Here is a 26,444-nt window from a genome sequence, read left to right on the forward strand (position 1 = left end):
GGCCTGCAGGGGATTCTCGAGGAGCGTGGGGGGTTCCCGGGCAGGTGTGCGCACACTGTCCCAGCCCGTGCACCCCCCGCCGCCTTCCCAGGGCCCCTCTCTGTCACCCCTGCCCTTGCAACTTGCCTAACACTTCCTGATGGCTGGTTTTTTCTCTCCTCTTGCATCAACTGATTAAAAAACAACACCCCAACCCCAGCCCCAATGTGCTTCAAACCTCAACCTGCAGCCGGAAGGGGGAAGTGAAACCCGGCTGGGGGTGGGGGCTCTGGGGCCCGCCGCCTGAGGAAGCACCCAGAACCACAGCACATACGCACGGCCCGAATCGTCCTGGCGCCAGCCCAATGGCGGAGGCTCCCAGCCACCCCAGCTCCGAGGAGCAGGAAGAGCTGTTGGCGGAGAAGGATGCCGGGTAGGGGTCTGTTCTGAGCGCATTTACACGGGGGGTGGGGGCGCTTCACCTGGTGGTGGACGGTGCCGTGGGGGCCTCAGGGCAGCACAGGGGCGGCAGGGTGCTTTCCTGGGACCCCGTCTCTCCCCACGCTGAGTGGACGCCTCTGCAGCGGGCTTTGTGGGGAGAGGCCAGCTCTGCCCACCAGTCCGTGGGACACCTGGACACCTGATGCAGGGACTCGGACACGGCCCGGACAGCCTGGGAGTAGACGGGCCGTGGTGGGCCGGCGCGGGCCAGAGCTCCGAGGGCAGGAGGTGGGGGTGGGGGTGGCGGCGGGGAGGGGCCTGGGCCAGGAGGACTGGACGAGAGGGGCTGCTTGGCCCCGCGACCTCCGAAGCCTGTGTGTGAGGCCAGGCCGGGCCCCCGCCCCTGGGCTGCCCCGCTGCCTCGCGGTGATGGAGGAGGCCGAGGATGCCGGCCGGTGCCTGTTCTGGGGCTGGAGATGGAACATGAGGGGGCATGGGCAGCGGCTGTGTGCTGGCAAAGAGCCACCCGCACCACCGCGGCCAGAGCCGGGCAGAGAGCCCGCGGAGCCGCCGGGTGGCGGCCTGCATGGGGGCAGAGAAGGGCCGCCGGCGGGCCGGCATCGGGGCTGAGCCAGGCCGTGGGGTCTGACGGCTCCGGGGCACAGATGAGAGTCGGGGCTCGGGGACGGTGGGGCTTCGAGGGGCAGACCCGTGTTCAGACAGGCCGGGGACGGACGCCAGTGGGGGATAGAGGCCCCCCGCGCAGGAGGAGGACCGTGGCTGGGGGCTGCTGCCTGGGGAGCGGAAGGCAAGGAGCAGGTGCCCCGGGGCCGGAGGGAGAGGCGGGACACACACCGACCGCAAGCAGGGAGAGGAGAGTGCCGTGGGCCGCGGTCACCGCCGCAGGGCAGAGCAGCTGCCGGGTGGGGCCTGGCCTCAGCAGCCTCCGGGGCCGACTTGCCTGCAGACGCTGGTGGCCGCTACCTGATCCCCTGGCCATGCCTTTATTCATAATGAGGGAAACGATGGAAATGTCGGCCATGAGTCTGTGCATGTGTGAGCCTGTGTGTGTGTGTGCACACGCGTGCGTGAGGGCGGGGGACGGTCACCTCCCCTTGCCTGGTCCCACAGGGGGCCCTGGTTCAGGGGCTTCGGGGACCCGAGCACTGGGGCGTCTGGAAAGAGCAGTCAGGGTCAGGGTACATGAGCCAGGCTGGAACTGTGGGGGCCACACAGCCCCTCAAAGGTCGCTAGGGGGCCCGTCGCCAGGGGTGGGGCCGTGGAGCTCGCCGTGTCCTTCCACCCAGGGGCGACCGGCAGACAGCTGCGCCCCACTCAGAAATGGCTCCTCACGTCAGCACCGTCCCCGGGCTCCTCGGGCCACCGCATGCCCATAGAAGGGCACGGCTTGAGCAGTCTGGCCGCGGCCCCCCCGCCTCCCTCCTTGGCCCCATCCTTGGCCCCCCCTCCCAGCTGTCCCGCAGGCGGAGGAGAGAGAGGACAGCGTGGACCCGGCCGAGGCCTGGGCAGGCGGGAGGCGGGGCCGCACCTGTGCTGGCTTGGTCAGGCGCTGCGGCTGGAGAACGGGCTGGCCGCCCCCCGCCCTAGAGCCTGGGACCCCGCGAATGTCACCCCCCCAGTGCGGTGTCAGAATGAAACCGAGACCCAGGGTAAAGCAGGGTTCTCATTTCACAAGGTGACTAAGGGAACCGGGGATTTTCCTGTCCAGGGTGGTGAGAAGTCCTGGTGCCCAGAGTGGGGATGTGGGGCCTGGGAAGCACCCACCCGGGGAGACCCCAGGACAGCCAAGGCTGGGCAGGGTCTGCTGGGGCTGGGGCATGCAGCCAAGACCTGCTGCCAGGCCCCCCCACCTTGCCCCACCACTCCCGCCCAGCCAGGTCAGGCCGCACCCCGCCAACGAGGCAATAGGCTGCCCCCTCAGATGGCCCAGGATGGGGCCTCCCCACCTCAGACAGCTCCAGGACGGGGCCAACCCCTCAGAGGCCCCAGGACAGGACCACCCCCCTCAGATTGTCCCAGGATGGGGCCACCCCCCCTCAGATGCCCCAGGATGGGACCACCACCCTCAGATGCCCCAGGACAGGACCACCCCCCTCAGATTGTCTGAGAATGGGGCCACACCCCCTCAGATTGTCCCAGGATGGGGCCACCCCCCTCAGATGCCCCAGGATGGGACCACCCCCCTCAGATGCCCTAGGACAGGACCATCCCCCTCAGATGCCCTAGGACAGGACCACCCCCCCCTCAGATGCCCCAGGACGGGACCACCCCCCTCAGATGTCCCAGGACAGGACCACACCCCTCAGATGCCCCAGGACGGGACCACCCCCCTCAGATGTCCCAGGACGGGGCCACCCCCCTCAGATGTCCCAGGACGGGGCCACCCCCCTCAGATGCCCTAGGACAGGACCACCCTCCTCAGACTGTCCCAGGACGGGACCACCCCCCTCAGATGCCCCAGGACGGGACCTCGCCCTTCAGATGCCCCAGGACGGGACCACCCTCTTCAGACTGTCCCAGGACGGGGCCACCCTCTTCAGACTGTCCCAGGACGGGGCCACCCCCCCTCAGACTGTCCCAGGATGGGGCCACCCCCCCTCAGACTGTCCCAGGACGGGGCCACCCCCCCCCAGACTGTCCCAGGATGGGGCCACCCCCCCTCAGACTGTCCCAGAATGGGGCCACCCCCCTCAGATGCCCCAGGACGGGACCACCCCCCTCAGATGCCCTAGGACGGGACCACCCCCCTCAGACTGTCCCAGGACGGGACCACCCCCCTCAGACTGTCCCAGGATGGGACCACCCCCCCTCAGACTGTCCCAGGACCCCCCCTCAGACTGTCCCAGGACGGGACCACCCCCCCTCAGACTGTCCCAGGATGGGGCCACCCCCCTCAGATGCCCCAGGACGGGACCACCCCCCTCAGACTGTCCCAGGACGGGACCACCTCCCCTCAGATTGTCCCAGGATAGGGCCACCCCCCTCAGATGCCCTAGGATGGGACCACCCCCCTCAGACTGTCCCAGGATGGGGCCACCTCCCTCAGATGCCCCAGGACAGGACCGCCCCCCTCAGACTGTCCCAGGATGGGGCCACCCCCCTCAGATGCCCCAGGATGGGTCCCCCTCAGAACCTCACATTGGGGCCCAGGACCAGGGCACCCCAGCAGCAAGCCCCAGGCAGGGCATTGGCCCCTCTGTCTCACCTGCAGACCAGGTCAAGATGCTCTCTCCTTGCTCCCGCTCCTAGCTGTGGGATCCCACAGCGCTGGCCAGGGCCACGGGGCTTAGCATGGCTCTGCGGGGCCTCCCTGGTGGAGCTGAGGTGTGGCCGCGCACCCCGCCCTGTGGGGAGCGATGGACCCAGGACCCCGAAGAGGGCAGGGGCGGGGCCTCCATACAGGTGCCCCGAGAAAGGGCTTTCAGGATGCCCCAGGGATCCCGGGTTTGACAGGTCCAAATCCTCGAACCCCAAACCTTTGAAGGCCCCGTGTGCACCCCAAACTTCACCAGGGCCGACCATGCTGTGCTGGGTCCTCCCTGTGTCCACATGGCAGAAGAGCTGCCCCTCACCTGCAAACAGGCCTCATCCCTGCCACAGCCCAGCCCGCTCCCCAGCTTGGCAAGATGCCCTCTCCTGGTGGTCTCCAGGCCCTTATCCACCACGTTCTTTCTCCACGAAGCCACTGGCCCCCACATGTGGAACCATTCACCACAGGGCAGCTTCTCCATGCCTCTGGGCAGCGACTACAGGCCTGCCCTGGTCACCCTGACCTCACTTCCCCTCCAAGGTCTGGCGCTCCGGCACCTCCCAGTTCCCACAGGAACCAGATCTTTGCAGGCTTAGCACGGACCCTTCCCAGCGCTACCTGCTGTCCCGCCCCTGCCCCAGCTTTCCAAGGCTCATCGGCCCACCTCGGGTGCCCACTGCCCTTGGTGCCCACCACCTAGGTCCGGGCCAGCCAGGGAACCCTGGTTCTGTCCTGGGAGCCCTAGTTCTGTCCCAGAAACCCTAGCTCTGTCCCGGGACCCTAGTTCTGTCCTGGGCACCCTAGATCTGTCCTGGGAGCCCTGGTTCTGTCCTGGGAACCCTAGTTCTGTCCCGGGACCGGAGTTCTGTCTTGGGAGCCCTGGTTCTGTCCTGGGAGCCTTAGTTCTGTCCTGAGAACCCTAGTTCTGTCCCGGAAAACCTAGTTCTGTCCCAGGAACCCTAGTTCTGTCCTGGGCACCCTGGTTCTGTCCTGGGAGCCCTCATTCTGTCCTGGGAACCCTAGTTCTGTCCCAGGAACCCTGGTTCTGTCCTGGGCACCCTGGTTCTGTCTTGGGAGCCCTCCTTCTGTCCTGGGAGCCCTATCCTGGCCTCCTCCCCACCCTCCGCCCCAGGCTGGCTGGGCTGCTCTGGCCCTGGATGACCCTGATGGGGGCACCAATTGGGTGAGCAGTTGTCTCCCTACCCCCTAGGCTTCTGGCCCCCACTGCCCTTTGGGCAAGGCATGGCTTCTGGTCCCAGGTGACTCCGGAATGCTGCCTCCATCACTTCTTCCTGTGCCGAGCTAAGAGGCGGGCAAGGGCAGGGACCACCTTCAGGGTCACTCTGGGCAGAGGCCCTTTCTGGGCTATCTGTCCCTGCAGACTGTTTTGGCCTTGCCCTCTGGGCTCCAGGGTCTTCGAGAGAGGCCACAGTTCCCCTCAGGGCTACAGGTGGCTGGCAGCTGTAAGAAGGGGCTGAGCTGGCCTAGAGGCCACGAACACCCTGGACTTCATCTTCCTGTCCAGCTAAGGGAGACAGGGGGAGGGGGCCTGCTGCATTGGAGGGCCAGGACCCCACAGGTCAGAACCCCCGTGCAGCCAGACACGCTGGCGGCCCTTCCACCCACCTGCCTTCCCAGGGAGCCTGGCCACCACTTGGTAGGGCCAGGATGCATGGCCACTAAGGAGGGAGGGTGGGACCAGGACCCGGCCTCAGTGGCAGGCTGAAGCGTGGGTGAATTGGGGTAGCACCCTGGGGCTCCTTCCCCAGCCCTGCCCAGGGTCCGAACCTGCGGACAGCAGTCAGAGCTGGGTCAGGCCTAGGGACGCCCAGATGGGCCTCCTCTCCTCCTCCCTCCAGGTCAGGGGTCTCAGGCGCCCGGAAGTTTCCCGGGGAGGGGGAGGCTGAGCTCAGCCCAGATGATGGATGCCTCCTCCCGTGCCGGGGCTGGTGGAGGTCACTGACTTCCTCCTGCTTTCCATCTGGGCCCTGTCACATTCCTTCCCTAGGTGGGGGACAGGGAGAGGACACTGCACCACACTTGGGGACATTGCAGGCCCCCAGCCCTGCTGATTCAGGAAGCCGGAAATCCTCCCTGCATCCTGGCCCCCTCCCTGGTCCCTCATCTGCCTTATGAAAACAATGCTGGAGCCACAGGGGGGCAGTGCCAGGAGGGTCTCAGGGAGCAGAATGGGGCAAGCCCAGATGGGGTGGCATTGCGGACCCCACCAGCCTGCCTCTGCCTCAATTTCCCTGGGAGGGTGCCAGACTGACAGGTGAGCCCTCGGTCAGGAAGATGAGAGTCCAGCAGTGTGGCTGAGAGCTTGGGCTCTGCTCTCCTGGGGTCTGAGTTCCCAGTGCCTGGGGGAGGAAGAGGAGGGGCACAGGGTCCCAGAGGCATGTCCAACACCTCTTTCTGGAACCCTGAGGCCCCCTGAGGCCTCAGTTTCCCCATGTGTCATCCTCCATCAAGCTCTTCAAACAGAGGTTCTCATTTCATGGTCAGAGAGGCACTTCACAGGGAAAAACCAAGGCTTAAAAAGACTGAGTGCCGTCAAGAGATACTGTCCTGAGCCTGGAGGGACACTGGCTGGGCCTAGCTTGGAGGCATGTCTCCTAAGGATGCTGCCCTGCAGGGACCCTCTCTGGGGAGCCTGTGCCCCCTGTGGGCTCATGGTTGGGGTGCTGGGGATCTGACAAGGCCTCAGGGAACCCAGGATGTCTGGGCTGCCCCTTGGAGGCACTTGCTAACCCCATGCAGTGCTGCCAGATGGCTCTGCACCTGTGGGTTCCCATAGGGGCGAGGGTGGTGTTTCCTGGGGCCCATCCAGAATAGGGCATAGCTAAGAAGACACCCCCAGAGACCTCCCCAAAGGCAGAAATGGGATGTGGCATCATCAGAACAAGCTGATTCTTTCTAGAGGTGTCTCTCCCAGGCCCCAGTCTGTTCCTATCAAGGAATCTTTCCAGGGGCTTCTAACACCTTCTTGGAGATTGGGGATCCAAGGCAACAAGCAAAGGGAGCTCTCAAACCTCTCCTAGTGGGTGGGAGTACACAGCCACAGGCCCCCAGCCCCGCCCCTCCCCCACAGCCCCGAGGCTAGAGAGAGGGACTGGGGGCCTATGTGGGGTATGGGGTGGTCAGGAGATTAGGAGATTGAAGAAATCAGGCCTCCTAACCCTGCCGGACAGCACAGCCCTGTGGTGCCAGACGCAGGCAGATAAGAGGTGAAGGTGGGAGGTGGGGAAGAAAGCCCCTTGCCCTTTCCTGGAACCAGGCCAGTCCTGTCCAAACTCCATCTGCTAATTGCCTCTGAACTGGGAAGTTGGGAGTTGGTGGGGTGGGGGAGGGACCAATATCTGCTCCGGCTGGCAGGGAGGGGCTGTCTGGGAACCCAGAGCCTGTCTGTGACCCCCTATGAGGCACCCACCTCCCCCCTGCAAGAGTGGGAGAGACTTGGGCCCTAGAGCCTACAGCAGGAGCAGCTGTGTGGATGTGCAGAAGACAGCAGGGGTGTGGGGGTGACAGTAGTGGGGGGAGTGGCAGATTCTGCACCCATCCCCCCCCAGGCCTCAGCTTCCTCAGCTGCACACGGGCTGTGTGGGAGGATGGGGAAGGGTCAGTGCCCTGCTCTGCCTGACAGGCGGGATCTCAGACGCTGCTCCTTCCCTGCTTCCCACAGGTGTCTGCACCCCTCCCTGGGTGTAACTGGCTATTTTGATGGCTTTGCTTCTGGGGTAACCCAAGGCTGTCTTCTCCTCCCTCAGCTACCTCCCCTCAAAAGAGAAATGGGACTCAGGACAGATGGATCTCACCAATTGATTCTGGAGGAACCTAGAAAGAAACCTTCAGTCTTTATCTCAGTCCCAACCCCAAACCAATCCCAGCTTCCTCACGACACCCACCACCCCACCACCTTGGCCCCTCTCTTTGCTGGGCTGGCCCACATAAGACAGATAAGGGTTCAAGGCATTCGGAGGCTGCCTTCTCTGTAAGTCAGAACATTTCTCTATCCAGGGTCACCCAGGAGCCACAGAGGCCACCTCCTTACCCTTTCTCCCCACCCCCACCTGGGCCCCACAGGCATGCCTGTTGCACATTTCATTGGGATACCGCTCTGTGAGAGTGTGGTGTGTGTGTGTGTGTGTGTTGAAAATGTTTGAACAAGAGAACAGATTCCTACTTCTCCAGCCCCTATTTAGGTTCTATTGTAATGCTCAGCCTACTGGGCCATGAGGGTCTTCTCTTTTATCTTCTTCATGAACCATGAAGAAAGAAAAGAATAAAAGACTTAAAAGGAAACTAAAAGACTTAATGATGGAGAAAAATATGAATGAAATAAAAGTGAATGAAGAAAGGTAGGAAGCGGGAACAGCTGGCTGGCTGGATGATGGATGGATGGATGAGTGGATGGATGGGTAGATGGATGATAGATGGATGGGTGGGTGGGTAGATGGGTGGATGAATGGATAGATGGATGATGAATAGATGGATGGATGTGTGGAGGATGGATGAGTAAGTGGATGTGTGGATGGATGGGTGGATAGATGGATGGATGTGTGGGTAAATGGGTGGATGGATAGATGGATGAATGGATGTGTGGATGGACAGATGTATGTATGTATGTATGGATGGATGGATGTATGGATGGTTGGATGGATGGAAATATGGATGGATGGGTGGATGGATGATGGATGAATGGGTGGGTGGGCAGATGGGTGGATGAATAGATAGATGGATGATGGATAGTTGGATGTATGTATGGATGGGTGTGTGGATGGATGGATGGATGGATGATGGATGGATGATGGATGGATGGATAGACTGGTGAATGGACACATGAAATGGAAGTATAGGTAGGTTGATGGGCAAATGGAATGCTGACAGATAAATGATTTTGATTGGATAGGCTAATAAAAGGTTATCAAGACATATAGATGGATATGGATAATGGATTGATTTTTAGATGGACAAATTGGGAAATATAGGAAGTGATAGATGAATGGAAAGATTGATGGTGAGTAAATAAGCATATGGTTGATGCTGGATAAACTATCAAAGAGATAGATTGATGAACAGAAGCACCTAAGTCAGGAATTTTGCACTCACTGTTCTCTTTCTAGAATACTTTTTCCCACCAATGTATATAGCCACCTCTAATCTTTCTCAAGTCTCTTTTCAAATAAGGAAAAGATTATCCCTTCCTATGAGGTTTTCTTTGACTATCATACATAAAATATCAATTTCCTCCAAGACCCCATATCCTCCCACCCTGAATTATATTTTCTATAGTATTTACCACCATTTGATATATTACAGTATATACTTACTGTTTATTTTTGTTGTTGTTGCTCCAGCTAAAATGTCAGCCTTGTGAGAGCATGGGCTTTGTTAATGCCAAATCCCCGGTACCTAAAAAGTGGATACAGTAAATGTTCAATAAGTTTGTTGAAAAATATATAAGGATAAATGGAGTTATGAATAAATCAATAGTTGGTTGGATGAGATATGGATGGGTGAATGTATGGATAAAAGTAGTCACCTTTATGGAAGGTTTACTAGGTTGCACCAACTATTTTATGTTTTAACTCATTTGGACAGCTTAATGGGCAAAGTAATGGGAAATATGTATATGGAAATATAAACATGTATGTATTTATGCACATCTGCATGACTTGCTAGATGGGAATATGGGTGGACATATTGGACAGATAGATATATGAATGGGTGTATAAATGAGATTGATCAATAGTAAAATATTTGGAGAGATGAATGAAAGTAAAGACAAAAATATTTGGAGAGATAGAAAGATGTATTAGAGAATGAACAGATAGTTCACTGGTTGAGTAGTGGTCAAATAGATATAATAATTGATGGTTGAATATATACATAATAGTAATTAACATATATTGAGTTCCAAGTGGATGGATGGCTAGCTGAGTATTTCTTCTAAGTGTATTATATGTATTATGACATTTAGATAAATGGTTGGATGGGTGGGTGTGGGGGGGTGGATGGATGAACGGAGGGATGGGTATATATGTATTGATAAAGGCTTGAATGGATCGAAAGAAGGTTATTGTGTTTATATGGATAATTGAATGGATAGGTATCCTGAGAAGTTGATGGATTGATAATGATGCATGGAAAGACAGATAACTATATAAAGAGGATGGATGGATGGGTGGATGGATAGATGATGAATGAGTAAATGGATGGATGGAGGGTCAATGGATGGATGGATGGATGGATGGATAATGGGTGGATGGATAGGTGGGTGGATGGATGGATGGATAAATGGATGGATAGATAGATGATGAATGGGTGAGTGGATGGATGGTGGGTGGACAGATGGATGGATAGGTGGATGATAGATGGATGATGGATAGATGGGTGGGTGAGTGGATGAATGGATAAATGAATGGATGGATGAATGGGTGGATGGATGGATGGGTTGAGGGATGGGTGGATGGACGGCTGATGGCTGATGGATAGATGGGTGGTTAATGGGTAGATGGATGAATGGATGGTTGGATGGATGCATGGGTGGATGGATGAATGGGTGAATGGGTAGATGGATGGATGATGGATGGATGATAGATGGATGATGGATGGATGGGTGGTTGGATGGATGGACGGGTGGATGGATGGATGGGTGAATGGGTGGATGGATGGATGATAGATCGATGATGGATGGATAGGTGGTTAATGGGTGGATGGATGGATGGTTGAGGGAATGGATGGATGGATGGGTGGTTGGGTGGGTGAGTGGTTGGATAGATGGATGATAGGTGGATGATAGATGGATGGGTGGATGGATGGGTGAATAATGGGTGGGTGGGTGGATGGATGAAGGAATGGATGGATGGATGGGTGAATGGGTGGATAGATGGATGGGTGGGTGGATAGATGGATGGATGGATGGATGGGTGGTTGGATGGATAGATGGATGGATGGGTGGATGGATGGATGTGTGAATGGGTGGATGGATGGATGATAGATGGATGATGGATGGATGGGTGGTTAATGGGTGGATGGACAGATGGATGGATGGGTGGATGGATGGATGGATGGATGGGTGGGTGGGTAAGTGGATGGATGGATGGATGACAGATGGATGATGGATGGATGGGTGGTTAATGGGTGAATGGATAGATGGATAGATAGATGGATAAATAGATGATGAGTGGGTGAATGGATGGATGGTAGGTGGTCAGATGGATGGATGGATGGATGGGTGAATGGATGGATGGATGGATAGATGGGCAAATGGGTAGATGGATGGGTGGACGGATGGATGGGTGGAAGGATGGGTGGATAATGGGTGGGTGGGTGGATGGATGAATGGATGGATGGTGGGTGGACGGATGGATGGATGGATAGATGCATGGATGGATAAATGGATAGATGGATGGTTGGTGGGTGGGTGGATGGATGGGTGGGTGGGTGGATGAATGGATGGCTGGATGGGTGGGTGTATGGGTGAATGGATGGGTGGATGGGTGGATGGATGGGTGGGTGGGTGGATGGGTGGAGGATGGATGATGGATGGATGGGTGGGTGGATGGATAGATGATAGATGGATGATGGATGGATAGGTGAGTGGATGGATGGATGGGTGGGTGGGTGGATGGATGGGTGGGTGGGTGAGTGGATAATGGGTGGATGGGTAGATGGATGGATGGGTGGATGAATGGGTGGCTAGATGGATGATAGATTGATCATGGACGGATACGTAGTTAATGGGTGGATGGACGGATGGATGGATGGGTGTGTTGGTGGGGGCTAATGGATGGATGGATGGATGGATGTTTGGATAGATGATGAATGGGTGAATGGATGGATGGTGGGTGGACAGATGGATGGATGAATGCATGGATGGATGGGTGGATGGATGGATAGATGGATGGATGGGTGGATGGATGGATAGGTGGTTAATGGGTAGATGGATGGATGGATGGGTGGATGGATGATAGATGGATGAAGGATGGATGGGTGGTTGATGGGTGGTTAATGGGTGGATGGATGGATGGATGGATGATGGATGGATGGATGAATGGATGGATGGTGGGCAGACAAATGGATGGATGGATAGATGGATGGTTGGATAAATGGATGGATGGGTGGATGGATGAACGGATGGATGGTGGGTGGGTAGGTGGGTGGATGGATGGGTGAATGGGTGGCTGGATGGATGATAGATGGATGGATGGATGAATGGCTGGATGGTGGGTGGACAAATGGATGGATGGATAGATGGATGGTTGGATAAATGGATGGATGGATGGATGGGTGGATGGATGAACCGATGGATGGTGGGTGGGTAGGTGAGTGGGTGGATGGGTGGATGGATAGATGGGTGGATGGATGATAGATGGATGATGGATGGATGGGTGAATGGGTGAATGGATGGATGGATAGATGAATGGATGGATGGATGGATGGATGGGTGGATGGATGGGGGATGAATGGTAGAATGGATGAATGACAGATGAGTGGTGGATGGTTGGATGGATAGATGCATGGACAAGTAACAGTAGAGTTAATAGTTGATATCAAATACTCTGCCCTATCGTTCCTATTAGGACATGCCCTAGTTATGAAACTATAGATGCTGGCCACTGCATTTAAAGATCTATTCTTGCCACTTCCCATCCATCAGCATTTCTGATAGATAATCAAATAATTGTATTTTAAGTTCTTAGTGACAGAGAACCGCTGCCATTCCAAGGCAGCCTTCTCCCCATGGGAATATTTTTACTTCTTTTGAACCGAAATATGTCTTGGCACATTTCCTCCCTGGCTGTCTGTGACTGGGATTCCAGAACCAAGAGCAGGAGGCAAGGGAGAGATGCGTAGGTTGAGATGGAAATGAGGCACAGGCTCACTTCCCCTGGGCGATCTGGCTCAACCTGAGGGCCAACCCTGCGGCCCCGCTCCCGTTTCCCTTCTCCATGTTCCTCTAGAATCTTGAGGCATCTGCAGCTCTGGCTGGATGCTGGGATGGATGGTGGGCACAGCTGCTTCTGGGGCACACCCTCACATTCTCTGGCTCCCCTGGGGTTGTGGGAGGGGAGAGCTGTGAGCTCCCCTCCCGGGCTGGCCACAGGACCCAGCCTGGTGTGTGTGTGGGGGGGGGAGGCGGGGGACGAATCAGAGCCAGACTTCATGACGCCCAAGAAGTCTGCACCAGCCAGCCCCTACCTGAGTCACCGCAGACCAGAGCTATGGGCCATGTGGCTGGCACTCAGACACACACGGCCTTCAGAGTGACTTGGTTGCGTGTGCGCCCTCGTCCAGCCTCACGTCCCCCAGGTGCTCTCGGCCCTGGCCCCCTGGCCCAGCAGAGGCCAGGCTAGCTGCGGAAGGGAGAGGGGCCGTTCCCCCGTGCTATGGGGATGCAGGGCAGCGGGGGCAGGCAGTCAGCACACCAGCTCGTGGTTCTGGCTCTGCCGGCCCCAGCTCTGCAACCTCGGATACCAGTCTGAGCCTCGGTTTCCCCATGCGGGACCTGGGTGCAGCAGCCGTGAGGGTTGGCGAGCCGGGCAAGCTGCTGGACGTGACTGCTGGGCACTGAGCTGGGCTCGGTGACGCCCCGCACACATGAGTCCAGTACCCGCCTTGTCCGGTCACTCGCCCGCGAGCGTTCTCGAGTGAGTCACGGCGACTGAGCCCAACCGGAGGAACAGTGGGCTGGGCTGCACCTCCCGGGCCTTGGCCGGAGCACGAGGGGCAGGGGGCCCGCCGGCCAGGGCACCGCGCTGACCCTGTGCCCACCGGCCTCCCTGGGAGCGTGCTCTCTGCTACCAAACGGGGCAGGCCGTGCTTGTCTCTGCCTCCGGGGTCTCCCTGCTCTGACCTCCCAGTGCAGTGCGGCGGGTGCTGGGGAGGGCAGCAGCCTCCCCATTTGGGGAGCAGAGAGGATTCCCCCTCGAGGTGATAAGTGGAGCAGAGAGCTGGGCATAAACAAGGGGAAAACTGGAGAACCAGGAGGGAGGGGAGGGAGGGAGGGGGAGGGAGGGAGGGGAGAGAGGGAGAAGAGGAAGGGAGGGGAGAGGAAGGGAGGGGGAGGGAGGGAGGGGGAGGGAGGGGAACAGAGATAGGGGCAGAGAGACACACAGAGGGAGAGGAGAGGAGACAGGGTCTGAGTGTGGGAGCAGGGAGGGCTGGGGGCAGGCAGGGAAGGAGCAGAGGGCCCAGGCCGGGAGGGGGCAGGGCAGGGGGGCTTGACCCAAGAGATCCATAAAGGCGAGGACAAGAGGAGGGCCAGAGGACTGGCCAGGCCAGGCCCAGGGCGAGGGGAGAGGCACGGAGGGATGGAGAGGCAGATGGGGGGGGCTAGATGCCCTGCAAGTGGTGGGGATGAGCTGGAGGAGAGCAGAGTAAGGCTGGAGCGGCCGCCAAGGTGGCCGAGGGGAGACCATGCCCATCCCAGGCCGCTGAGGTCCTGCTAAGCCCCAGGGCTGCTGGGCTGGAGGGTTTTCTCTCTGACATTTTTACTAGTCTCGGAAGGAGGGGGAGGGGGAGGAGGCCGAGGGGGGAGAAGGGGGCTGGGGGGAACAAAAGGGAAGCAGCTGCTAAACGTCCTGAAGGAGAGACCCACAGAGTCCGTGAGGCCGCACAGACGGGGACAGACAGACGGGCACCCAGACGCCCTGGGGGCAGCTAGCGGGGAGCCGGCCCGGGAGACCCCCAGGGCCAGGGGGCCCGGGGTGGACAGACGCAGGCCACAGACAGGGAGACAGGGAGACAGGGCGAGCAGACAGGGAAGGGGTGTCAGAGCCAGAGAGCCCAGACGGCCAGCCAGACGGAGAGACAGCTTGGATCGAGGGACAGGGACAAGGGAGTGAAGGAGGGGACAGGAGAAAGAAAGGAGAGAGGAGGGGGGAGAGGGGTCCCAGTGGCAGGAGGAGGAGCAGGGGGAGGGCAGCAGACAGAGGCCGGCGGCCTTTGAAGAAGGAGCAGCCGCGTCCCCAGGGCTGGGGTCAGGCCAGGTCGCCGGCCCGCGGGCGGCGGCCAGCAGCATGAGCGGCTCGGCCCTCCAGAGGAGCAGTTCCGGCAAACGGGGCCTGGACAAGCTGGTGAGGTAGGTGCCCCACGGCCCAGGCTGGGGCAGGGCGGGCAGGGCCGGGCAGCCGGGCCAGGAGCCCGGGCACCCGGGGCAGGGTGAGGGCTGTGCACTGCGCCGGCTGTGGGCACGCGGCCCGCTTCCTCCTCTCGGCCCGCGGCTCTGCACACTCTTGCCCACCTGCGCGCCCGCTTGGCCTTGGCAGGACCGCTCTCTTCCCAGACACCTTCCCCTGGCCGCGGGGCCTCTGGCCCGGTCCGCTGCTCCCAGGGCGAGAGGGGTGTCCTCGGCACGCTTCCAAGGCCTTGCCTGTGCTCCTGCTGGCCCCTGGGGACCACCCTGTCACCCCTTGCTTTACAGATGATGAAGCCGGACTTCGCGGCCACATTCACCACCCCCTGAGCGCACCAGCCCTGCATGGGAGGCGCCACAGGGCCGTGGTGAGTGCTTGGGCCTCGGAGTCAGATTCTCCCCGGGCTGGAATCCTGGCTCCTGCGTCTCGGGCTTTGGGCCAGGACCTTATCCTCCCTGGGCCTCAGTTTCCTCCTTTGTAAAGTAGTGGCGTGGTGTCACCTACCTCGAAGAGGAGTGAACAGAAGCAAAGGGCCAGGGGCGGGCCCAGAGCCACCATTCCATTCCACGGGCTGCTCATCACTTTACTCTGAGCCACCTGCAATGCCCTTCCTCCTTCTCTACCCTTCCAGGCATCTAAGGCCCAGCTGAAATGCTTCCTCCTCCATGCAGCCTTCTTTGGCTTCTCCTTCAATGGCATGGAGTGTGCTGGGCAGACTGCAAGCTCCTGGAGGGAGGGACAGGCATCAGCCTCCCCAGCTCCACCCACGCCTTGACTCTGGGAGGGAGGAGAGACACGGTGTGCAGGTCGGCTGAGAGCAGCCCCAGACCCCTCCCGCTCCGGCCGGTCGGGACACTGAGTGATGGCTCTCTCCTGGCCCCTCCCAGGCATGGCCCACGGGCCACCACTCAGGGTCAGGACTAGCAACGGGGTTTGAGGGGGCCCCTGCTGGCCATGGTCCCCCGCAGCCCCACCCTGCCCACTCGGAAGGTGGATCCCCATTCCTGGGGTTCACACCTGTTCCTTCCTGGCTCTGCCAGGCCCACCCTGGTGCTGCTGACCAGGGGACCCCCAGGCAGGGCTCCTCCTCCCTGCCCAGCCGGGATGTGTCCTCCCAGGAGTCACTGCGGCTGTCCCCTTCCAGAAAGCTCTGTGGCCTGAGGACTACCGGGTGTCCAGGGTCAATCCATGAGGCTCACCAGCACTGCTTAACAAATGGGGAAATTGAAGCCCAGGAGGGCAATCATGACAGGAAGAGTCCCAAGGTGCGTGGGACCCACGTCCCTTGTCCCAGGAGGACCTGGGTCACAAATGTCTGTCCAACAGTAGCTTTGGCTCCGCTTCCAAACCCAGCATTAGGCTGCTGCCCTGGGCGAGCAGGGACAGTGGAGGCACCGATGGGGCTTGGACGTGTAGGTCCAGCTTGGCTGGGGGGGGGGTGTGCAGGCTGGGGAGTGAGCCCCGAGCCCCTGAGGGACCTGCAGAGGCCGGTGGGACAGAGAGAGAAGGACGTGTCCCTTTGAACTCCGTGCGCCATCCTGCTGCCAGGGGGCCAGGTGGGGAGCAGGGGAGAGTCTCTTCCAAAGAGTAACGTCAGGGTGTCTGCGTCCGGCTTCGGTGAGCGAACCATACAGCTCACATGGTGATGCTCACAGGTGTGTGGTCAGCACAGGCCCGGAGGCTGCCCTGGGCCGGGCGATCCACACCCACCCGTGGACTCCAGGGCCCAGGCGGCTGGTGGCATTCCCGCCACCCTCACCGACGTGAGCGACTGTCCTGCCTCTCACGGGCTTCACTTCTTGAAGCCCAGGCAGACGGCCCCTTGTCCCTGCTGGACAGACAGAAAACCAGGCTCAGAGAGGCTAGTGACTTGCCCTGGGTCACCCTGGGAGGGGGGAGCCTGCCAGCCGTGCCCGCCGCGTCACCCTAATCCTTCGCCGGGGACCGCCGGGGTGCAGGGTGGGGCCCCTCTCTGTGACAAGCTAAGTGGAGGCATTCGGGAAGCCAGCAGGGGTGGGTGTAAATTGAATCCAGTTTAAGTAGATTAAAAGTGGGCCCAGGAGGGGGGACTTGTCCCCGTGCCCACCTGTACCCCTGTCTCAGCTCAGCACCTTCCCCGTGGCCACTGTGCGGGTCCTTGCCAACTGTCACTGCCCAGGAGGAGGCTTCAGATGGCAGGGCTGGCCAGGGCCGACTCCTCTTCCTGCCATGCCCCCAGACCCGGCTCCGTCCCTCTGTCCCCTCCTATTGCCCCTGGTGATCTAAAGCTCAGCCAGGCCCATCCTGGGCCAGGCCAGTGTTAGGGATGAGTAGGGAGCAGCACTCAATTCCACAGAACCCCTGGGTTCCGACTGCCTGCCTGGTCAAATGGTCTCTGGGGACTGGGCTTTGTGAAGGGGGGCCTTGGCTGGCACAGACCAAAGGGGCTGGGTCACCCTGCTGGTGTCTCTCTTGGCATTCAGGCTCACGGTCCCCCCGGGGAGGCTCTGGGAGCTGGAGGAGCCCTGAGGCAAGCCCCTCTGCCCACTGCTCTGGGCACATGTCCACCATAGACGTGCCGGCAATCTTCATGCCTGGCCTCCCACCCTGGGCAGCCAGGTCTAGGAGGCCTCTGGGGACCCCGGTGTGGCCAGCAGGGCCAGCGATGGGCCAGCCTGAAGAGGCGGGGGTGGGGGGGGAAGCCAAGCCTCCAAACCAGTGTCCAAAGGGGCGTGGCTGCCTCGGGCCCACGCAGGGCCCCAGATGGGAGGGGGGCTGGCCCTCACCCTGGCAGAGCCCGGGCGTCTGGTGGGTGGTGCTCCCCTGGGACCAGGCGGTCTGCCGGCCAGAGCTGCCCCAGGAGCCCGGGCGAGCTGGCATCGCAGGGGTGCGAGGACTGAGTGGCCCAGCCCCCTGGGCAGGGCGTCAGGGCCGGAGCCCAGAGCACTGAGGTTCAGGCTCCAGTCCCATCCCACGAAAAAGAGCAGAACAGGGCGGCGAGCAAGCAGCAACCTGGGTGCACTGGGCACCTAGGGGCTCACCCCCCACGCCCCTGCCGGAGCCTCGAGAGGGCACCCCATGGCCCCTGGGCCCCAAGGGTTGGCTGGAGTGGGCAGGGCTCCCAGGAACACCTCATCGAGCTCGGAGTGGCTCAGCACAGGTTGGTGGCCCGGGGCCAACCCACACAGGTGTCCAGGGGCAGGTGGGAGCTGGGGGTGGGGGAAGCCTCGGCGGCCCCTGGGGGCAGGGAGAGTGTGGGATCAGACCGTGGGCTGCCCCAAAAGGTGAGAACGTGGCTAGGAGGGGTGCTGCCCACCTGGGAAGGGAAAGGTCCTGAGTGGGCTTGAGGCGAGGTGGGCGGCAGGGGGTCGTGTGCCCAGCAGGCTGTAAGGCTCTCCCAAAATGTGTCCTAACAGGTATGGGGGGGAGGAGATAAAAAGAGAGAAAGGAAGTGAGAGAGAGTGAAGGAGGGTAAAGAGGAGGGGGCAAGGGGAGGGAGTCCCTATGAAGGCATAAAGAAGGTGTGCAGGAATAGGGAAGGGATGGGGATGGGGACGGGGACAGGACGGGGACAGGATGGGGTCAGGGAGAGGATGGGGACAATGGCAGGATGGGGACAGGGCAGGATGGGATAGGGACACGACAGGGATAGGGACAGGATGGGGACAGGGGCAGGATGGGGACAGGGCAGGGACAGGACAGGATGGAATGGGGATAGGACAAGGACAGGACAGAGACAGGGCAAGATGGAATGGGGATAAGACAGGGACAGGGCAGGATGGGGACAGGGCAGGATAGGGACAGGGACAGGGACGGGGACAGGATGGAGACAGGGCAGGATGGGGACAGGGCAGGGACAGGACAGGATGGAATGGGGATAGGACAGGGATAGGGCAGGGTGGGATGGGATGGGGATGGGACAAGGATGGGGACAGGATGGGGACAGGACAGGGAAGGATGGGATGGGGATAGGACAGGGATGGAGACAGGACAGGGACAGGGACAGGATGGGGAGAGGAGCAGGATAGGGACAGGGAAGGGACAGGATAGGATAGGATGGGGTTGGGACAGGACAGGGGCAGGGCAGGATGGGACAGGGCTGGGGACAGGCAGGGACAGGGACAGGATGGGATTGGGGTAAGATAGGGACAGTGATGGGGACAAAATGGGGACAGGATGGATAGGATGAGGATAGGACAGGGACAGGAATGGGGACAGGACAAGACAGGAGGGGACAGGACAGAGACAAGACAGGAACAGGACAGGACAGGGAGGGAATTGGACAGAAACAAGACAAGACAGGGATGGGGACTGGGCAGGGACAGGACAAGATGGGATGGGACAGGGACAAGGATAAGACAAGATGGGACAGTACAGGACAGGGATGGGAACTGGACAGGGACAGGGACAAGGGTAAAATGGGGATGGAATGGGACAGGATAGGGGACAGGACAGGGACAGGACAAGACAGGAGGGGACAGGACAGGGACAAGACAGGGATAGGACAGGGAGGGAATTGGACAGAAACAGGACAAGACAGAGATGGGAACTGGACAGGGACAGGATAGGGACAGGGACAAGGATAGAATGGGGATGGAATGGGACAGGATGGTGATAGGACAGGGACAGAACAGGGATGGGGACTGGACAGGGATAGGACCAGACAGGACAGGATGGAGACTGGATGGGGGCAGGAAGGGGACAGGAGGGGGACGGGGACAAGATTAGGATGAGGATGGAATGGAACAGGGATGGGATGAGGGCAGGGACAAGAGGGGACAGAGACAGGACCGAATGGGACAAGGGGATGGGATGGGACAGGATGGTGGCCAAGAGGAGGGAGAGGTCGAGTGAAAACAACAAAGAGAACGGATGCATGAGGCAGGGCATGGGGATGCTCCAGGGGTAATGGGTGCTGTGGAGGTTTGTCAGCTCCTCCCACATTGTCCCTCCCACATGCCCATCTCACAGTGTCCGTTCCCACGTGTCCCCTCCCATGCTGTCCCCTCCCACACTGTCCCTCCCACACTGTCCCTCCCATGCTGTCCCTCCCATATGTCTCCTCCCACTTTCTCCCTCCCGTGCTGTCCCCTCCCACGTGTCCCCTCCCACGCTGTCCCCTCCCACACTGTGCCTCCCTTGCTGTCCCTCCCATATGTCCCCTCCCACTCTCTCCCTCCCGTGCTGTCCCCTCCCATGTGTCCCCTCCCACGCTGTCCCCTCCCACACTGTGCCTCCCTTGCTGTCCCTCCCATATGTCCCCTCCCACTCTCTCCCTCCTGTGCTGTCCCCTCCCACGCTGTCCCCTCCCATGCTGTCCCCTCCCACACTGTCCCTCCCACGCGGTCCATCCCATGCTGTCCCTTCCCACACCTTCCATCCTATGCTCTGCCCTCCCACATTATCCCCTCCCACGCTGTCCGCCCCACACTGTCTGTCCACGCTGTCCCCTCCCACGCTGTCCGCCCCACACTGTCTGTCCACGCTGTCCCCTCCCATGCTGTCCCCTCCCACCCTGCTCCTCCCATGCTGTTGGCTCCACACCATCTGTCCCGCGCTGTCCCCAGCAGCGCAGGGAAGGAGGCCCCGAGGGCCAGGTGGTGCGGGTGCTGAGTGCCGGAGGTGCGGCGGCCCCGTCTACTGCCCACTCCTGGCCCACCGGGGAGATGGGAGGGGGAACGCAGAGGAGCCGCAAGAAAGGAGGGAGGGAAGCCAGTGAGGCCAAGAGAGGGTGGAGAGGAGGAGCGAAAAGCCCCATGGGGAGGAAGGACAGAAAGGGGACTGAGGGTGGGATGTGTGCGTCTGGACCGGGGCCCCCGAGCGGGGCCCAGGCTCTCCCGCCCCTGACCCCCCTGCTGTCACGCACCGGCCTGCGGGGGCTGTGGGGCGGGAACGCCAGCATGCCTTCCTGGGGGGCGGGGGGAGCCCCAGGTCAGAGCCCTCACCGCTAAGTTCAGCTTCCTCTCCTGTAAGGCGGTGACGAGCCGCATGCTGGCCGTGAGGGGTCACTTAGCTCCCAGCTCCTGGCAGGGTCCTCAGGGACAGAGACCGGGGCGGGTCCCTCCCAACCTCAGCCGGCAGACCATCCCAAGGCTGGCCCCGCGTACCCATTCGTGTGCATAAGGAAGCTGAGGCTCGGGGAGGTTCGAGGCCTGGCGGGCGGGCAGCGGGGTCTGCAGAATTAGAGGACGCACGGCCAGGGGGTGGCCCGGCCCTGACTCCTTCTATCCTGCCAAGCCCCCTGTGCCCCCGGATGCTCCGCACAGAGGGGCCGGGGATCAGGGAGCAGCTCAGAGGAGGGGCCGGGCGGGGGGCAGGCAGGGTACCCGGGGCTCCCGCGGCAGAAACAGTGTGGCGGCGTCAGGCAGAGGGTCCAGCTGCTCCGGGCACCTGGGGCCAGGTTTGGAGACCCCGCGATCGGCCCGAGGAGGAGAGCCGTGTGCGGGACCCCTGGGCTGTCAGGAAAACCTGCGCCGCCCTCCACCGGGGCAGGACGGAAGGGGAGAGCCGTGGCAGAGGCTGCAGCCGGTGCCAGCCACCAGTCGCGTGTCACGGAGTGTGCCAAAGCCTGGCCTCGTGAGCGCGCTGAGAGCCGTGCCAGGCAGCCCCAGCCCGTCTCGGGAGGGACGGGCTCCCCTGGAGGGCCGTCCAGCGCCAAGAGGAGCCTGGGCCGGGCCTGGAGGTGAGGCCCCGTGGTCAGCCCCTCGTGCGGTCCCGGAGGTGGGCCCGAGGGCTGCGCAGGCGTGGCGGGGGGCGGGGTGCCCGGGCAGTCTCCTGGGCGGCCGCGACACTTGGCCCAGACCCCTGCAGCGCTGTGGTCAGGGACTCAGAGAAGGGATTGCGCAGCGAGCACGGTGTGCAGGGCAGAGGCGGGAACGGCAAGTGCAGGGCCGGGGCCGGTCACAGCCACACCAGCGCCCCATAGGCAGGCCGAACCTGGAGAGGGCGGGCCTTGACCTCTGACCCCAGGCCCAGAGGGGCGAGGGCAAGGAGGCTGACCGGGGAGCACATCACAGGAGGTAGGACCCACCGGCAACAGGGAGGTGATGGGCCAGCCAGCAGGACGTCGGGCTTTGCTCTGGACCCCACTCTGGGGCAGAAGTGGACGGTCCCCGACCCAGCCTGTGTGCGCCAGGGGGAAGCCTGGGAGAGGAGGGCTTGGGTGGCCCAAAGCTCTTCACGGGCCCACGGGTTGGGGCTCTGTGGAGCCAGGCTGTAGAGGGGACCCCTGAACAGGCAAGGCCCCACTAGGAAGGTTTTGGGGGCAGAGACTCCCTCTCCCTCAGGCCCTGCCAGCGAGTGGGCACCCGGGCAGCAGGGACTCCCCGCACGGCACCCTTCCCGTCGGGCCTTTTGAGCAGACGAGGAGGGTCCCGCCTGCCTGGGGAAGTGGAAGGCAGTTGGAGGGGACACGAGGTGGGGGGAGGTCCTGCTTCCTCTTGGCTGGTGCTATTGGCAGACCTGGGCCCCCAAAAGGAAGCTGAAGCACCACGGGGCAGGCCTGGCCCACACCCCACACCACAGCCCTCCTGGCCCTGCTGGGCAGGTCTCATCTGAGAAGCCTCCCCGGAGGAGGGGACATCTGCCTGCCGAGCTGGCTTCCCCAATACCACAGAAAGGCTGGCTCCCCGAAAGGCACAGGCTGGGGGCACCAGCTGGCCCTGAAGTGTGGGGAGGGAGCGAGGCCCCGAGGGGTCGGCGGCATGATGGGCCAGCCTCGGCTGGGGTTGCCCTGACTGGCATTTGGAGGCTGGTCCCCCCAGAGCCTTCGTGGGTCTGGGAAGCCAGGACGCTGCAGGCCTAGGGGGACAGTAGTGGCAGGAAACTGGGGGCCAGGGGTTGCACGGAGGCTATCAAGGGAGGGACCCATCTGGCCCACGTGGACGGCGGGCGGGCCGAGCCAGCAACCAGCAGAGCAGCTCAGCGTGGGGCGTGGGGCAGGATGGGGGGGAAGGGAGCCCATGGGCACAGATGCCCTCCACATAACTCTGTCCCCGAGGGGCGCCCGCGTGGGAGGTGCTGGGACCGTGGGTCCCCTTGAAGGGATGATAGGGGCAGAGAGGAGGGGTGGAGACACCTGCAGGCTGATTAGCTGCCCCATCCTCTCTGACGGGCGTCCGCCCACCATGTCCCCTTCCGCTGTCCTTCCAGGCTGGGCACAGGCACAAACGCCCCTCCCCTGAGGGGACTTCCTGCGGGCTCCCCCCCGCCCCCGGCTCCAAATAGGGGCCCTCTTCTGGGGTCCCTGAGCCTCGCCTCGAGGTCAGCCCTGGCTTTCCTGGCAGCCCCTAAGGTCCCTAGGAGCAGGGACCTCACTGTGGGCCCCTAGCACCCGGCTGGATAGAGAGCCGGCTCAGGGAGGGGGAGGAGCCCGAGGCTGAGGCGGACAGGCCAGCCCAGGCCTGCAAGAAGAGGGCTGGACCACAAGCCTGGGCTGCCTGGGAGGTCACGGAGCAGGCAGCAGATATGGGGGTGTCAGCAGGGGGGGGTGGGAGCCCAGCCCAGCGCGGGAGCCTGGGACGGTGGCACACTGTGGTCTCCTGCCTCCCCTTCCCAGGGGGAGACCTCCCAACCCTACTCTCCAGCAGCACACTGGGGTGACAGTCCCCCTTGAATGGGGTGAGAACGAGGTGGCATTTTGAGCCAGTGGTGGGGCCATCTCGGGCTGAGCAGGGCCTGGCGCCTGTGCCCCGGAGGCGTCCCTGTGGCCTGAGGCCCGAGGCAGGGGCCACGCTGGGGCCTGGGGCCAGCCAGGAAAGAAGGGCAGAAGGGGGATTCCTTGGCTTTGGGGGCTGTGTGGGGCAGGTAGGGGGTTTCCCCAACAAGAGGCCCCCAAGGGCTGCCCCACTGTGGGAGGACGAGGGGGTGCTGAACAAAGAGGCCGGCGAGGGCCCTACGGAGATGACACTGTGATTAAGGAGGCGCCGGCCTCGGCTGTGAGAGGGGCTGCCCCGGCAGAAGGTAGTCCTGGCTGGGGGCTCGGGGCTCACGTGGGTGGAAAGATGCCAGTAGGCAGGCCGCTTGGCCTCCCACCCGAGGCCGGGCTCAGAGAGCCCAGAGCCCCTGCCCAGGTCACATGGCCCTGTCCCCCTGCCAGGGGCTGGGCGGATCTGGAGTCGTGAGGGGGCCCCCTTTGGATGGCCTGGCCTGGGGCACGCGGCTCACAGGGCGCACGGTCCAGCCAGCCGTGGGGCTCCCGGAGGCTGCCACTGTGCCCCATCTCCCCCAGCACCAGCCCAGCGGTGCCGGCCCCTCGGGGCCTCGCTCCCTCCCCACACCTCAGGGCCAGCTGGTGCCCCCAGCCTGTGCCTTTCGGGGAGCCAGCCTTTCTGTGGTATTGGGGAAGCCAGCTCGGCAGGCAGATGTCCCCTCCTCCGGGGAGGCTTCTCAGATGAGACCTGCCCAGCAGGGCCAGGAGGGCTGTGGTGTGGGTGTGGGCCAGGCCTGCCCCGTGGTGCTTCAGCTTCCTTTTGGGGGCCCAGGTCTGCCAATAGCACCAGCCAAGAGGAAGCAGGACCTAGGGTGGCCTGGGGAGAGGTCTTGGTTTGCACCCTGCTGAGCAAGGTCTGCGCCCCTTTTTACAGCTGGGGAGCTGAGGCCGGGCCTGGGGTCTCACCCTGGGAAGGGGATCAGAGAGACCAAAGCCACAGCCCTGCCCTGGCCCCAGCCCCTCCTCCTGGGGTGACCTCCTGTGGTTCCCTCCATTCAGCACCCCATCCTCCTCACCCCAGGGAGGGCAACACGTCCCCCCGCCTCGTGTCCCCTCCAACTGCCTTCCACTGAGCTTCTCCCTGCTCAGAACTTTCCAGAGCCCCCAGGGTCCCCAGCTGCTCTGCCCTGGGTCTTCCAGAGACCTAACACCAGCCCCAGGCCGCCGGGTGCTGCCCCTTCTGGGAGTGACCACAAAGGGGAGGGCTGGGACGGGCTGCACCCCTGCACAGCAGGGGCGGGGACACTGAGGCCCCGGGCTGGGGTGAAGGCCTAGGGGGACAGCCCCTCGTGCGGTCCCGGAGGTGGGCCCGAGGGCTGCGCAGGCGTGGCGGGGGGCGGGGTGCCCGGGCAGTCCCCGCCCCTGCAGCTCTAACCCCTATGAGGCGCCCAGCATGGAGGAGGAGGGAGGGAGACAGGAAGGGGGCCTAGGGGCTTGGCACTCCAGGCCTTTCCCTGCGCCCCCGGCCACTCTCTGCTCCCTGGTCACCCCAGAACCCTGGTGCTCCCCCACTGCCCCTCAGCTCCCTCAGGGGTGACTCATCCCCAGGGCTCTCCCCGGGTTGGCCTGGGTCCCTCCTGACCACGTCTCTGGGAGTCCCCATGCACCCCACACTCTGCTCACCCAAGCTCACCTTGGGGCCTCCCCCCAACCCGCCCCCCTTCCCTCCTGGCATGCAGGGAGTTCTGGAGGTTGCTGTCCCCTGGCCCACACCACCTTCCTGGCTGGTAGCCCCCCTCCCAGTCCTCTTGTGCCCCATGGGGGGCTCGTAGACCCTCCTGTCCATCTCCCCACAGCTGCCCCCTCCCTGGCCACGGCCGCACTGAGCCTCTGGCCACTGGCCTTCTTGGCTCTCCTCTTGCTGTGCCCTCTCCCTGGCCCAGGAACCCTGGCTCATCTTTCAGACCCAAGTTCAAGGTCGCTGGAGCCCTGGGCTCCCCGGGCCAGTGGGGTTGGGCTTGCCCAGGGGGCTGTCTACCTGGCCCACTGACTGGCTGGGCCTTCGAGGAAAGGGGTCGTCTCTCCCCATGCGCTCCGGGGCCCAGGCACAGGCAGAGAGGGGCTGCTGGAGGAGGGGCGGCCGGAGGGCAGGCGGCTGGGGCGTGGGGGAGCCAGGCTCCCGGCGGCTGCAGCTCCCTGCCCACACCCCTGGCCTGGGGCAGCAGTGTGCGCCTCCCGCCGGCCCGCCCACCACCCGCCTGCTGCTCTGGGGCTGCCTTCGCGCTCTGGGCTCCCCCCAGCTGCCTCTCGGCAAGGATGGGTGACAGCACCCTGGCCGTGCCACACCCATGGAACGCTCCCCACACGGCCTGGGGCAGGACCCTGCCTTGCATAAGCAGCGGGGGGCACCCTCCGAGTTGCCCAGCCACTGCCGCTCTCCCCTGAACTCCCTGCCAGGGCCGCTGACCTCTGCCCTCGGGGGCCTGCTCTCTGGTAGTTGGGGACTCCCAGAAGCCAACGCTAAGAAGGCCTCTCCGTGGGCTCATCCCCCCCACCCCGTGCCTTCACTCGTGAGCTCTATGGTCACTTGAGGGACCAGTCGCTCAGCAAGTGTCCACTGGTGGACAGTGTTGGAGACCCTGGGGAGGCAGGGCATGGAGGGGACAGAGACCGTGCTGGTCCTCAGGGAGACCTGTGCTCTCTGCTCCCGGCAGGGCGGCCAGTCCCACTCCCCAGCCTCTCGGGCAGCTCCCACGCGCTGTGTCCGGGACCCCTGTAGCCAAGAGCATCCCCTGCAAGCCTAAAGGAAGAATTCTCCTCCGGCAGGCCTGGCCCTGCCTGGGCCCCAAGCCCAGCCCCCAAGCTCTCCCCATGACTCTGAGCTGACCTTTGGGCACAAGAGACAGGTGGGGTGGCCCACAAGCCGCCTGCAGGGGGCAGAGTCAAGCTGGGACCAACCCACGCAGGCTGGGGCGGGGGACAG

At 62.2% G+C, this 26,444-nt stretch overlaps 1 protein-coding gene across 5 annotated transcripts in view; it reads left to right on the forward strand.

Annotated features, from left to right (window-relative positions):
* Positions 1–264: 264 nt before the first annotated feature.
* The window catches only part of LSP1 (lymphocyte specific protein 1), a 41,158-nt gene continuing 14,978 nt past the window's right edge, over positions 265–26,444 (forward strand). For 3 of the 5 annotated variants that reach the window (XR_013442241.1, XR_013442242.1, XM_036074787.2), the window contains exon 1: positions 265–412. Coding sequence is in view for 3 of the 5 variants with exons in the window: in XM_036074787.2 (XP_035930680.1) it covers positions 345–412 (68 nt within the window). In the remaining 2 variants the exon portion in view is untranslated. Of the gene's footprint in view, positions 413–14,252; positions 14,778–15,119; positions 15,200–26,444 lie in introns of those variants that run through there. The other 2 variants (XM_078057604.1, XM_078057603.1) reach the window with 2 other exon arrangements.

This window comes from Halichoerus grypus, chromosome 11 (genome assembly GCF_964656455.1).
Source record: "Halichoerus grypus chromosome 11, mHalGry1.hap1.1, whole genome shotgun sequence".
Lineage (NCBI taxonomy): Eukaryota > Metazoa > Chordata > Mammalia > Carnivora > Phocidae > Halichoerus > Halichoerus grypus.